Below are 14,805 nucleotides of genomic sequence, written 5' to 3'. Positions count from 1 at the left end.
GGCAACAGAGAAATAGATTAAAGGTCAAATCTGATTTTTTTTTTTTTTGACAAACTGAATGAACTCTTATGGCTTTTTATGATAAATCTTCAAATATGTAGCTTAGATATAATAATCCAGCCAGCTGAATATTTCCTGTTACAATATGTGCCATGGCTACAGTGAAAAGGCTCCGAAACCTTTGGTGAAAATAAGCAGTAGATTTGTGTACACATTTCTTACCTAATTATTTCAAAATGAGTGGGACTCCATTGTATAAATGTGTGTAAGCCTAATTACATCTGAATTAACTCTTTCCCTTCTCTGTGGTCGTTTCGGTGCAACCTTATTGCAACATGTGGTGTGTTTAAAGAAGCACTATTATGTAAATTGACTTCTTTTGAGGTTTACATCATGCTAATGTTATTCTCGCTTCAGAAAAAATACCTGGAGTGTCGCTTTGATTCTTTCATGCGTTTTTGAGAAATCCTTTAATCTCCCATGGCAACCGTTGAGCAAAATACCACGGAGATGCATGTTCCACGTTTCCAAGCCTCCTCCGTGACTCCCTCACCCAGCCCCTTCAGACTAGCCAGCAGCAATTAGCAAACATCTGGTGGAGCTGTGCACCTGCTGAGCTCGTTAAAGGAGCTACTTCTCAGTGCGACGCTGGTAAAAACGTCGCTAAAGGGTTAATAGAGGAGCCATGTTGTAATGTCAAATGTATTTTTTATCCATATTTGGTAAGTACAGCAATTTAATAATACCTGAAGGAAACCGTTAGGTTTATTCTTCAAATAAACTCTGAAAGAATCACAAGGACACAAAAACGTGTCTTTCTGCAGAAAGGGGAGAAGCGTGTCAGACCTAGCAGCGTCAGACGAGCTGACTCCAACAGGCCAACTCCAACAGGCCAACTCCAACGGGGTTCAATATTTATTCACTTCTAAGCATGGGCGTGTCGTAATAATGATAATTCAACAGCAAAAACAAGTTCAGGAAAATGCATTCCATATATGGTAACTCTTTAAGAAAACTGTGTTTGACATTTACACAGGATGTCACCTACCTTTATAGACAGCTGCGAAAGCATTTTGCACCTTCTCTGGAAACTTCTTTAACAGGAAATTGCATTTTGCAGAAATATAAAAACAGCACATACATCAGTAAATAAATGGTAAAAAGAATCAATTCCCTATCAGAAACATAATTACTGGATTGTGCTATTAAATAGCACTATGCGGCTGGAAAATACACAACACTGCCCCTTTAAAAGAACCCAACATGCATGTGGTCACCATGACGATGGATGCCTCTCTGTAAAAACATACTACAGGACAGCTGGTACCTAAATCTGGCTCGTGATCAGAACACGTTTTATTTCTGTGGTCCGTTTCACAGTGAACGAATGGTCAGTTTTCACCAGACCCCATAAACAAAACCCAGAATTCAGGAGGTAACATTTCACTGACCGTTAAAGGGTAAACAGACTGAATTTATACTCCACTTCTCAAGTCATCCTGATCACTCAATGCACTTTACGCCACAGACACATTCACCCCATCACACCCGCTGACACACACACACATTCATACACTGACACAAGTCGACAGGAAACTTGGGATTGGGTGCCTCAGTTGCCCAGGGTTACATCGACATGCTGACTGGACTCAGTCTGTGATTGGCCAGTGGCTCATTTACACGTTTGGTTAAGCTGCAGGCCGCCTCAGAGTCGTCTTAAATAAAGCAGAGCAAAGTTTTGCAAGTAGCGCTAACAACTTTAGCGCCTAAAAGCAACATTAGGTTTGGTGTGATCAAAGTATAAGTTTGTTTGGGAGGTAAAATAATTTAGCTCAATGACTGCTTGACGTGCACAAACTTTCACATATTTTTAAAATCTATGATAACACAAAAAAATGAATCTATGGAACCACTCTGCCCCAGTGACTCAGTAACCTTTTTTCATTTAGCAGAGCAAAAACGTGACCATTAATACTGCATTACTTGGAATAGATTTACAAGGCGTGGTGTTTATTTAGAGCATTTTCTCAAATTAATTGTTCTCTTTGTGTCATTTACAATGTTTAAAAGATGTCTGCATATGTTACCCACTGCTTGTTCATGCAAGCTTGAGAAACATCACTGAAATCCACTGGGATCTACTGTAACACATAAAAAAAAAAACATGACGTGCAAAATCCAAACAATTTAATTAGCAACAGACTGTTAAATATTATTTTCATCGGCAGAAAAAAAACAAAAAACGGTGAATGTCGGGGGAAAAATTGCCTTAAAGTAGCAGCTGGAGATTCAACTGATGGTTTGTTAAAAAGGAGCTGTCGTTTTAAAAAATAAAAAAAATGATGGAGGGAGACTGTGTTCAGGGTATGAATATTTGATGTAATCTGAGCTTCTTTGGAATATTAATTCAGTAGCCTGTGCGCGCGTTTCTGTTTGTGTGCGCCTGAAAATCCCTCACAGGTGAATTCAAGACACTTCTCCTCCATTTTCATCCAGGTTTCAAGTGAGGCTTTTTGCATAATGAAGTTATTTGCATTTAGGAGATGGTGAGATAAAAAAAAATAGATGAAAAGAGGAATTTGAAGCAACAGGAGAGTAACAGAATGGTGTCACATCTGAAAGAGCATTCAAGGTTTTGGGTTTTGAAGTCCAGCCTGGTGTACTTCTGCAGGGAGTTGGCGTGTTCTTCAGGACATGCGTGGGTTCCTTCTGGCTTCTCCCCCAACGCTCAAAAATATGCATGTTAAGTTAATTTATCTTTCCATAGTGCGTCCAGATGCAAGTGTATTCATGTGTGATCATTTGTCCTGTGATGGACGGCCAACCTGTCCCAGACGTGTCCATCCGGAGCCACAGGAGACAGACACCAGTCTCCTGTGGCTCCGTAAGGAAAGTGAGACCAACATCTGGGATTACTTTTGGTTTTCTATCAATTACTTAAAGAAGCAGCATTGTGTGTTTACCAGCCACATAGTGCTATTTTGTAACGCAATCATGTAACTATAGTATGTCACCTTCAGTTTTTATAAAAATGCTGAACATGTCAAATATGACTTAAAAGAAATTTGACTTTATAATTTAACGCCATGAAATTGGGTCTCTGCCTCTTTAAGAAACTCCTGCTCTTTCTGAAACTCCGCCCTCAGGAAGTCATCGCAACATGGCTCCTCTATTAACCCTGTAACAATGTTTTTAGCAACGGATGCATAGTTTCACCAGGTGTTTGCTAATTGCTGCTGGCTAGTCTGAAGGAGCTGAGTGGGGGCAGCTACGAGGAGGAGGTGCATCTCAGAGGCGGAGCTAGGTCCACCCAGGCGTTTTGCACAGATGGATGGTTGCCATGGGAGATTAAAGGGTTTCTCAAACTTGCCTGAAAGAATCAAGGCAACGCTCCAAGTATATTTTTGATGATAAAATATCATTATAACATGATGTAAAACAAAAAAAGAATGAGATTTTCCACTACACTGCCCCTTTAATTATTTTTATGCAGTGCTCAAGCAGTTGGCAGTCATGATCAGTTGTCCTTACAAATTGAATATGGCGTATGATTTGTATCTTCTAACTTGATAATGGGATAAATCTCATTTTTTCATTGAGATGCAGTTGTCACATCGGATGTTAACTTCAGTGTTGCGTTTTCCTCTTTAAAAAGCAGAACAGCCATTGAGGAATGTACCGCGTTAATCATGGTTCAACCTGTTTCCTGTCACAACATTGAGGGGGGAAAAAAGATGAGTACAACCTTTAGAAAGAACGAAGAGTAAAAGTAAAGCAGGATTTCATTTACCTATGCTTTTTAATTTGAACTTTTATGTTTTCTAGCTGAAAATGTGCCATTTAAACCAATATAGTACCCACAAAAGAGGCGTGATAGTACAATATTTAATATAAAACCCATGTATTTTATCTCAAAACGCGATGATTTGAGAAAATGAGAGGGCTAGTTAATACAGATTGATATCATGATACCTCCTCCTGTACATGTTAGCTGACCTGCATTGTGTAACATGGGCGTTTGGCTGTGTTTTTTTCTTGTGCTTTCTTTCCACCCAACTGTGGGTCACGCCGACACAAGTCACCACGACCTGCCGTTCTCCTCTCGACTGTTTGCTCTGCAGTGACCACACGATGACAAACAAACAATCGGCCTTCCTGCTGTGGCGCGGATCAAAGTGTAGCTCTGTCACACCGGGGGAACGAAGAGGAGAGGAGCAGGGGAGAGAGGTGGACCTGAAGGGAAAGAAATGTAAGTTATTCCTTCTTTTTTATTATTATTCCTCTCTGCGGCTTCTCACAGGGGATTCTGAAGGCTTGCCCAATAATGCTTTGATTTTCCTTGGGAACTTTTCTCTCTTTGATTGGATGTAAATGACCTTTTCCTTATGACTTATATCAGGGGTGTCAAACTCCAGTCCTCAAGGGCCGCTGTCCTGCAACTTTTAGATGTGCCTCTGCTGCACCACACCTGAATAGAATAATTAGGTCATTAGCAAGGCTCTGGAGAACCGATCTACACAAGGAGGAGGTGATTAAACCATTTCATTCCAGGGTTTTGTACCTGTGGAACATCTAAAAACTGCAGGACAGCGGCCCTTGAGGACTGGAGTTTGACACCTGTGACTTATATGAATATGGATGAAAGTGTGGATGCAGAAAACAAAAAAGGTCGCCGCGCCTGTCTGCTGTGCTTTAGATCTGTCCTCGGAGAACATATTGCAGGAGGACAAGGAATCGATAGGAAGGACAAAAATGTTACAATAGTCCACTTTATTGTGTTGAGTAATCGTTGCAGACCTGATAGTAAAACTTTGAGATGCTGTTTGGAAGCTAGCAAACTTTTTTTTTTACAAGCCCTACCTTAAATTTACCAAATAGCACAAAACAAATCCTTTTAATCAGATGACTAACATTATGTTGGCTTTGTAAGTTTTTCTGTGGTGTGTGATTTAAATAATTATAGAATATAGTTAAATAATTACACCAGTTTCTACTTATAAAGATAAATGTCAATGTCTGTCTTAAGAGGGATTAGTAGAAAGGTCCCTCAATGTCAAACCTCCCAGTTCTGGAATCTGAAGTTCCTCACCAACCCCAGCCTCAAAATCAAATATGGTCGCCTTCATACATATTGCTAAAGTGTTTCAAAGTACAAAATTCAGAGATGCTTGTTTTGCTAGTAGCAGTTAGCTTAGCCATTGAGGGCAAAGTCGAAGCAAATCTAATCGTCTCTGTGTTTCGTCTCTGAAATCACAAACATCTCGTCTGCTCCTCAATTCCTTCAGATCGCTGCATGATGCGTGGCTTCTTGAAATCTTTTAGCCTGTTTTATCTGGTCCAACGAGTTGAATTCAGCTGATTTTGTTGGCAGTAGTCAAGTCCTGGGCGTGGTTTGAAAAATGTTATCCCGGGAAAATGGGGAAGATATAATTTTATACGTAGAATTGGGGCGGCTCTGATAGCTTTTTGTTTCTTACTAAATGAAGTCGTCATTCAGAAACTACATTTTTGTATTTGCCCATACACATTTTTTTCCCGATTATCTGAACTATTTAAATGCAACAAATAAGTAGAAACAGAACAAATCTGTTTTGTTTTGGGTTGTTTTTTTTTACAAAACTGTACTTCCAACAGTTAAACTTTGGTACAAATCAAATTGAATCATGGTTTAACCTTAGATTAGATTCTTAACTTAACACTTTGACTGGCTTTTCATGAGGACTTCCTTGTCTTTCTTTTCTCTTCCTTGCTCTCAGCATGGTGCGTCTAAACCTGAGACAGTCCACTCGCTCCATCTACCTGGGCCTGGCTTGTGTGTCCCTAACTCTCCACATTCTTCTGGCCTTGTTTTGCCTCTCCGTCCTCCAGTCCGCCTGCGTCCTTCCCACTTCCTCCTCGTCCTCCGTTCCGAGGATAGATCCAGTCTCACATGTCGCCTCCTCCTCCTCCTCTTCTTCTGCTGCCTCAAATAAACAAGCCAACTGCCGCCAACACGGTGATCGTCACAAGCCCAGCGTCGGTGGCATGTTTGAAAAGGAAGGGAACGACTCATTCAGCGAGGACCTGGAGAGGGCTAGGAAACTGATCGGAGTTGGAAAAGTGAGCCCAATGGAGCGCGGTCGCTCCAAGCTGCAGGAGCTGTTCAAACATCCTTTATACAACCTGCCACGCCCGAAACAGCAGGAAGACAATTGGCTGCTGAGGCTGAAAACGGATGCAGAGGCAGAGGACATAGAAAAGGAAGAAAAAGCGAATCGAGACTCTGTCACTAGCGACAGCGACTGGTAGGGAAGATTAATCAGAAAAACACAAACCTGAAATCAGCAGCTTAAAAGGTCAAGCTTCTTCATACCGGGCCTTTTATTTCTGAGAGAATTAAATTAGAGATAAGTTCTTAGAGGCCAATGAAAATCATGATTTATGGACAGAAAAATGTACTTCTTTAGTGTTTCTTAGGGAAAACGACCAACATGGCCATCATTGGCACTCCTTAAAGTTATGACTTTTCCAAATGATTTAATAACCTCAAATTGGAACGATATTCTTAAAATGTAATCACATATATTAATTATTATGAGTCTTTGTGCAAATTCTTACAATTTAAAGTTTTTGTTTTGTTTTGTTTTTAATCTAATGATTTTTGCTTTCTGTCATAAAATCCTACATCAAGTTCACACCCGAGCCTAACGGGTAATTTCCATTTTGTTGTAGGATTTTCACAATTTTTACCCAAATATTGGGTAGTGAAGTAATTTCCTGTGTGTAGGAAACTCCGATGTCAAATCTTTTTAAAGATTCCTTTCAGAAATGCAACAAAATTTGGTCTTGAAGTTGGAACCGTTACAAGAAACGTCTTCAGCTTAAGAGCAGCAGAGTGCAAATTTAAATTCAACATGTAAAACAGTGGGAACTGCATTTATGAGCTACTTATTTGCACTCCAGTGGCACACAACGTCTATCCATGAACATGCATCTATGAAGTAATGGACGATTTATATTTTTGTTTTGTCAAATAAAAATCTTAAAAGTTTTAATTTTCATGGTCCAAATGAAATCCAGGTACTTTAGGAAATAAACTTTCTAGCAAATAGAATTTAGGTTTGGAAAACAACCTCAACCTCAAAAAAGTTGAAGACCAAACTTCATTGTCCTTGAACTTTACAATAATAGCGGTCACTGTGTTGATCTGGCACAAAGCCCACACTACAGTTTGTAGGTGCAATGAGAGAAAATGTTATCCATCAGCATTACCCAGGCTGGTGACAGAAAAGAATTACAGCTATTGTGTTACCTAAAACCAGGCCCGGTGGCATGGACGGGCGCTGGGGGGCATAGAGTCGGCCGTGCCCCCCCTGGACTGGAAGCTGTTTGCTGTTTTTACCTCAGAGTGGCCAACTCTGTTATTCCTATATCGATTTGATACAGAAGGATTTTCCGCACTTCCTATATCTGCGCCTTCTGTCACATTTTCAGCAGTTAAAACTGTTTAATCCGTTGTTAACACGTTGTAACTTGTTTTTCCGAGGCCCATTTAAACGCAACATGAGCGCTAAGACGCTCGCGCTGGGTTTACACCTGTGCGGCAGCGACGGAGACCTGCTGCTGCTGCGCAGAGCTGCTCAGGTGTGCTAGAATGATGGCCGCAAACCAGCAAAACGCAAAGAACTTTGCACAGTTTTCCCTCAGACTAACAGAGTGAGTTGAGTAAAGCTGTTCAATACAGGTAATGTTAGCTAAAAGATGCCTAGCTAATACCAATACAGCACCTTAAGCTTGTTAACATGTAGGCTGCTGAAGTTTTTTATGTTCAAAGGTGGGTAGTACTTGTTATATTCACTTGAGTAACTTTTATTTATTTATTTTTATTTTTTTTAGAAAAAAGGTACTTATAAGAGTAGTGTTACTGCACTGTACCTTTTTCTTTTACTTGTGTAATATTGCTATTGCTATGTAGATTCATTCCCCCACCACCAAAAAATAAATAAAAAATAAGCCGATGTTAAACTGGTCTGTAGCCGGGGCTGCCTAAAAGGTTGTTTTTTTTTTTTTTTTTACCAACAATTAAAACTATTACAGACATTTAAAAAGACAAGTCCTTTGACAAACATTTACATAAGGTGTTAATGTAACCATATCTTTTATGTTCCTTCCGCTGTTGTATTTTCGCCTGCTTTTCTTGACCAACAAAGTGTTTTTTTTACATGCTACTGTATGTACACTGGAACTTTATCTGCAGGCAAAGTGCCAGTGAAGAGGAAGGCTATGATAAAGTCACCTGGACCAGAGATGAGGAGACCCACCCTCCCTGGCTGAGGTTCCACCTGGGCATCTCTCGCTGGGAGCTGTACGACAGGAAAGACCTCAACCTGGCCCAGCTGACTCATTATCTGGCGACGCAGCGCATCCTGGGGGCCGGTGAGTAAACCTGGCGACAGGTGAGAGAGAGGACGGCGAGCGGAAGTGACACACGAGGAGAAAACACTGTTGTTGCTTCAGGTTTAAGGACCATGTCCACACATTCACACATAACAACGCATAAGATAGAGGAAAATCAAATGGCAGCGCTTGCCAGCGCAGTGGGACGTACCAAAACAAGCCCAGGAGGGTCTCAGATAAGAAGAGGGTTAAAAAGCAAACAGCAAGGAGGCGAGTCGGGCGGTAATTGAGTGCTTGGAGGTCAGTGAAGACCCGACTGCAGCCTCCGAGAGAGACCGTAATGTTTTATTAAACCCAAACAAGCAAACGGTGCAGAGAAAAACATCACTTCATCATCATAACTGCTTTTTGTTTGCTTGTTTGTTGTTGTACGGTTACGAAACCTATATGAAAGCACACACAGTAACAGAATCTTTCACAAATGCTTTCTGCATACAGAATACAACCTTAAAAGTCAGCGTTGAGCTCTGATTGGTGCAGACAGTACATGTAGCTCTCATCAGAGTAAGCTAATGTAAGTTCAATACACAAAGTGATATATTTAGTTTGCATGTCTCTGCTGGAAAAGATAAGAAAAACGCCCCAAAAATGATTTTAAAAATAGATAAGTTGACATTGTAAAGAGGACTTTGTACCACTGAGGAACAGCAGCTGCGTTTCCATTACAAATGTGTGCAGAGCTTTGTCAATATTCTGCTAATATATCAAAAAGCCCACACAATTTCGCAATTGCGTTGTTTCCATTAAATGAGACGCTATTGAAATCACACATAAATATGTTTGTTCGCGGGGCTTGTATAAAAAAAACATGCGGCTATGTCACCCTCCTCCCGTTTCCGCCGGTTGTCTTCTTTGTCTTTTCCGCCAGTAGTAAACATCTGGTTGTTGATGACGACTTGTGTGACACAAAAATAAGCATTTCTAGTTTTGTAAAATGCACAAATATTGATACGTTTGAAAAACCACTTTGTTGTATTGCAGACACATTTCAGCAACAACAAAAAAAGTGAATTTTTTAAAATGGGCTTGTTTCCATTCAATGAATTTATTTTTTCAGTTCCGATTTGCACAATTTGTACTTTCTTTTAGAAAGCTTCTGATGTTGTCGCTCGTTCAAAATGGCTTAAATCAAGTAACGGGACAATTGTAACACATTTCCTTGATAGTGTCTGACTGAAGCTCTGATTCCAGAATCTGCTCCAAACACTTGAACAGGTTTTTTCTTCCACTTAACTTTACAACAATATGCTTGGTTACAGCTCCCTGTGAGCAACCGGTTTCCTTAGCGACGACATTTGGTGGCTTAACCGAGCTTAACCTGGGTCTGCTGAACAACTGTCAAGTCAGCAGTCTCGTTTATGACGTAACATTTCTGTACTTTTTTATTTTGAAATTCTGTTTCAGTCTTATGCCATATCAGAATCTTAAGAATCTGAATTTGCCATTTTTATATTAATCATAAAATCAACAAAAACAACAGTTTGAATGACATCACTCTGTGTTTAACGAAACCGTATGATGTCTGAGTTTCCGTTTTTCACTTCAATCGCTGAACTAAGTTCGCTTCTTATTTGACAAACGTATTCGATCCATAGTTTGTCGTTTACAGTCTGCACCTCTCCGGGCGTCAGCATGCTGCAGGATAAATAATGTATTGAGATGTAATATTGTTATTGATTTTTCAGTGCAGATTAAGCTCAAATCTCTGCGAAGGGCTTTTTTTTCCCCCTTCAGCGTGACAATCCGGTTTTCCATGTCTGACTTCTTTATCACCGAGGTATCTATTTAAATACATTTAAATGAGATTGTGTTTGTGCAACCTGATGAAACCAAACTGAGTTCATAAAAACTCAATTTATTCTGAAACCTGAGCATCCTGTTAGTAACTTGATTGCAAAAAGGTGACGCGTCTGAATTGTATTTATACCGATAAGGGGATTTTCTGAAGCTTGGAGGAAGCTGATTTGGTCGGTTGGGATTAAAACACCTAAAAATTAAAAAAAATAAGTGAAAAAAAGCAGAAAAAGAAATATTTAAAATGATTTTTAAATCCCTACAGAGAAAAAACAGCTTCATTGCAGCCATATTTTAAAGATTCCACATTAATAACATGCACTATTAAATCCTACTTTATGAATTAACTTATTAAATCAGTTTCATCAGTTTATCCAGGTCTGTCTGCAGTGTGTAAATAGATGGCTGAGCAGCAGCTCAGTTATGTAATATGCCACCATGTGGAGGAACAGACACATTGCGCCTCTCAGTTGCAATCCATGCTGTTCTTCCCTCAACAACACAAATCTCGTCTTTAATGTGCACAGCATGTACCTTACTAAGGCACGAAAGCAGAGAGGAAAGACAACACCCTCCGTATTTGATCATTTATACACCACTGTATCCGGTTGGTGCTTATTTTCAGTTCAAAAGAAAGGAGGCACCCAGCTGAAACTGCTCGTGTCGTTCCCAAACTACGGCCAGGCTCTGCTCAAACCCATGAGGTAAGACACAATGTTCCGACTGAAAACTCTGAGGCTCACACAGCCGGAGGTGGTTCATATTTTATTTAAAAAAAACAAACCAACATACTTTTGTGTGTGTGCTTTTGTTGCCCACAGACAATCCAGGGATGCTGAGACGGATGTGAACCTGTTTTATTTCTCCGACTTTGAGCGACACAACGCAGAGATCTCCGCCTTCCATCTTGACAGGTGCGGATGATTAAGCCCGCTGTCGGTGTGCGAAAAGTTTTAGTTGGAGCCCTCACTGCATTTATTGACACCAAATGAAAACGAGTGTGCCTTTACTGTTCTACATGTGTATATATTTAAAATCTATGCGAGGAAATAATTGTTTGCTATTTAGTAACTCTCAATCCAATCATTGCCAACTCTAAAATGTCCTACTATACAAATGCAACTGAAGCACTCTTTGAATTTGTGTACATATTTAGGAACTTTTAAATAGTAATACACAGCTTCCTGTTTCCCTGGGGATGAAAATGACATGTCACAGTGGTCGGTTTCAAAATGGAAAAGGCTGAAGAACATGCAGTTTAGCACAAGTAAAGCAGAGTGATTGTTGGGCTATAAGAGTCAGAAAGTAGTTTACAACGGGTACTGTGACAAACAAGGCTTTATGTCAGTGTCAGCTGACTGGTTAGCCTCTCTTTTGGAAAATGAGTTACATTACTTGAAGCCGATAAGCTGAATGAGCAAGAACGCGATGTATTTGTACAAGTAAGAACAGAGATCTGAAAGCTAACAGACCTGCGATGAGATCAAAGCAGAAGCCGATGAAATGATTGGAAGAAAGTAGGTTATGCAGCCTGTCAACAAACCCGCCACAGTAGGCTGTTGAGTGATAGCTCAATGCCACAGACTTTAGCTGTTTTAGTGTTATATATAACTCCGCTTAGGAAGAAAACATACACTATTTCTTTTTGTAAGGGATTTGTTTTACGCTAGCATGTAATATTTTCCCTTCAAACGTCACAGAGTGCTGGGCTTTAACAGAATCCCGCCGGTGGTCGGTCGACTCATCAACGTCACCACAGAGATCAGAGACGTTAGCACTGACGAGAGGCTCTCCAGGACCTTCTTCACCTCCCCAGGTGTGTAAGGCAACCCACGCGCACACCTCCGGATCTACTGGAGCGCCGATGTCTGATGTGTGCTGCTCCTTCATGGAGTCCCAGCCTGCTTTTTTCCTGACATCGCTGCGTCTTATCCACTCATTTCAGCCGGGAACGTGTGTTTCTACGGTCAGTGCGAGTACTACTGCTCAGCAGAGCACCCGGTATGCGGTCGGCCTCACGCGTTGGAGGTGTCCCTCGCTACCATGCTGCCCGACCTCAGCCTGGCTCCACGCAGGTCTTGGAGGTCACCGTGGAGACGGTCCTACAGCCGCACAAAGCTGGCACAGTAGGTAGCCTCTTATGAGCGCAGAGTAACATTTGCTTGCAAAAGTATTTGTTGCTCTTCAACTCTTCCACGTCTTGTCAAATTTTGACCCTAAACAGCAATGCAAAGGAGTGCCTAACTTAGGAAGTGGATGGCTTTCGAAACGTATCCCAACAAAAATCTTAGATGTATGGAGCCCATTTGTTTTTAGCACTCCTGAGTCAATATTTTAGAACGAGGTTGGACTGTAATTCCAACTACGAATCTGCTGGGTTATGTCTCCGAAGAGACACAAGAAAAACATACACGTGCTTCTATTTCACCATTTTGCACTATTACAAGATAAACCCCTAATAAAATACATTGAGGCTTGTTGTTTGAATATGACAAAAGGTGCAAAAGTTCAAGGGGGATGAATATTTTTGTAAGGAATATCAGTCAGATACCCTGCTGCTGACACACCTCACTTCTTGTTTTACTTTGGCAGTTATATTGCAAATTCTCTTATACCCCTTAATTATTTTAAAGTTGTTTTATTTTTTTGCATATGCAAATACACGCCGTTACTCATCGGAAAAGCAGTATGGCGGGAACATTACTGTTGCTACCCTGTCTCATCTGCACTGCGATCATCTAAAGTACCATGAGTTTACACTGACCTCCAGAGGTGGGAGAGAAAACTGCAAGGTGCAGTTATGCATTTTTGTCCAGTCATCTAGATGCACTATCATAATCACGCTATTAAGTTTTCAAAATGCCTTTTAGCAAGTTGTTCATTTGATTCAGTTGTGTTGGAGTAGATATGCATCTATTCACAGCAAGATGGTGGTTCTTATAAAAGATTTATGATTACAGTTTTCTGTTATTAATAGAATAGAATAGAATAGAATAGAAGTACTTTATTCATCCCAGCAGGGAAATTACTTTGCAGTTACAGCATAGAGACAAGACACAATAACAATTGTAACAAATAACAAATAAATAATTAAAACGAGGAAGGCATTCAAGAACATTAAAACCAATAGCTGAAGGACTGAAAATACACACAATGTTCAAATCTGTAACTTTATTTGTACAGAACAGTAAATTGCAGTTGTTGCCAGTATTTATGGTTTTGTGTAAATTACACAAATGTGTTAATTGCTTTCTGTCCCCAGGTGGGAAAAGGACGCCGCTTACTGTGACACAGTGAAGAAGACGCCTCCTTACAACCGCGGCAGCAGACTGGTGGATCTCATCGACATGGCTGTGCTGGACTTCCTCATGAGTCAGTTCATGTTTTCAACGGCAAACATGGAAATCGCATCCAAACTACCAACAAAACTCCACAGGGAAAATAAAGCATTGCTACTGGTTATTTTGTTTGCTAGGCAACATGGACCGGCATCACTATGAGACGTTTGAGGAATTTGGCAACGAGACTTTCCTCCTTCACCTGGACCACGGCCGGGCGTGAGTATCGACTTTAAGATGATCGTCATCATTTGAAATGATCTCCACTCCACTATTGCTGCTTAATGGTTCGTTTTATTTGCCATTAATTGATGTATCTGTGTTGTCTCTAAAAGCTGTTTTTAATAATTATTTAATAGATTCGGGCGACATTCTCAGGACGAGCCGTCTGTTTTAGCTCCTTTGGTGCAGTGTTGCAGGTAAATACAATTTTTTTTTTTTTTTTAAAAAAAGGAAAACTGAGGAACAAAATCTGCAGTGCTGTGAAATGTATTTGGAAAATATTAATCACAGGTTTCTTCTTTTTGTAACAGCTATATTATTCAAACTCACATCAAAAACTTTGAGTTGTCTGTGCTCGGCTACACTTGATTCAGTATCACCTGCCAAACGTTACTGCCTCTTCTCCAGAATAAAAGCGTTACTTCACTAGAACCCGTCTTGCAGCAGGAAGTAGGGTAAAAGCAAACCAATGAGAAAGAAGCGGAGCTTTTCGGAAGGTGTGCGTAAAACGCAGCATTACGAAACGAAACTAATTGAAATCCTCTCTTTGTATTTAATCAAGTTAAATTTGATGTCAATGTTTGTCGTTCTGAAACGTCTAAGTGTGATAAAAGCAGCAAAAACAACAGAAGTCTGTAAGGGAGCAAGTACTTTTCACAACACTGCATATTACTGAAAATCTCAGAACTTAAAGTCGATTTTTCTCCACCTTCCGCTCCTTTTCCGTAGAATCCGTCGCTCCACCCTCCTCCGCCTGAGGCTCTTGTCCCGTCCCGACTTTCGTCTGAGTGACGTCATGCGGGAGTCGTTGGCCCAGGATCCTCTCACAGCCGTGGCCCCCCTCCTCGCCGAGCCACACCTGTCTGCTTTGGATCGACGCCTAGCAACCGTTTTGGCGGCCGTTCAGACTTGCCAGGACGGGAACGAGGATGTCGTTTATAACGATTTGGATGAACACGACGATCAACAGCTTGGGGAAAATCCATGACAATAAATTATATATTTTTTATATTTA

General features: G+C 40.6%; 1 protein-coding gene across 1 annotated transcript; it reads left to right on the top strand.

The window, feature by feature from the left end:
* The first annotated feature begins 3,714 nt into the window (after nt 1-3,714).
* On the top strand, nt 3,715-14,805 carry LOC114160360 (extracellular serine/threonine protein kinase FAM20C-like). Its single transcript, XM_028042932.1, has 11 exons — nt 3,715-4,249; nt 5,757-6,284; nt 8,237-8,415; nt 10,856-10,934; nt 11,052-11,144; nt 11,931-12,046; nt 12,176-12,356; nt 13,493-13,602; nt 13,706-13,787; nt 13,928-13,987; nt 14,520-14,805. Exons 2-11 carry the CDS (start codon nt 5,758-5,760, stop codon nt 14,776-14,778), a joined length of 1,686 nt encoding a protein of 561 aa, XP_027898733.1. The 5' UTR covers nt 3,715-4,249; nt 5,757; the 3' UTR covers nt 14,779-14,805.

Source organism: Xiphophorus couchianus, chromosome 16, assembly GCF_001444195.1.
Source record: "Xiphophorus couchianus chromosome 16, X_couchianus-1.0, whole genome shotgun sequence".
Lineage (NCBI taxonomy): Eukaryota > Metazoa > Chordata > Actinopteri > Cyprinodontiformes > Poeciliidae > Xiphophorus > Xiphophorus couchianus.
Note: the sequence above shows the minus strand (reverse complement) of the source record. Positions and strands in the feature narration are given on the sequence as shown.

Coding starts and splice junctions, on each gene's coding strand:
- LOC114160360 (XM_028042932.1), top strand. CDS start 5,758: ATGGTGCGTCTAAACCTGAGACAGTCCACTCGCTCCATCTACCTGGGC. Junction 12,047..12,175: donor GACCTTCTTCACCTCCCCAG/GTGTGTAAGGCA, acceptor CACTCATTTCAG/CCGGGAACGTGTGTTTCTAC. Junction 13,988..14,519: donor CCTTTGGTGCAGTGTTGCAG/GTAAATACAATT, acceptor CCTTTTCCGTAG/AATCCGTCGCTCCACCCTCC.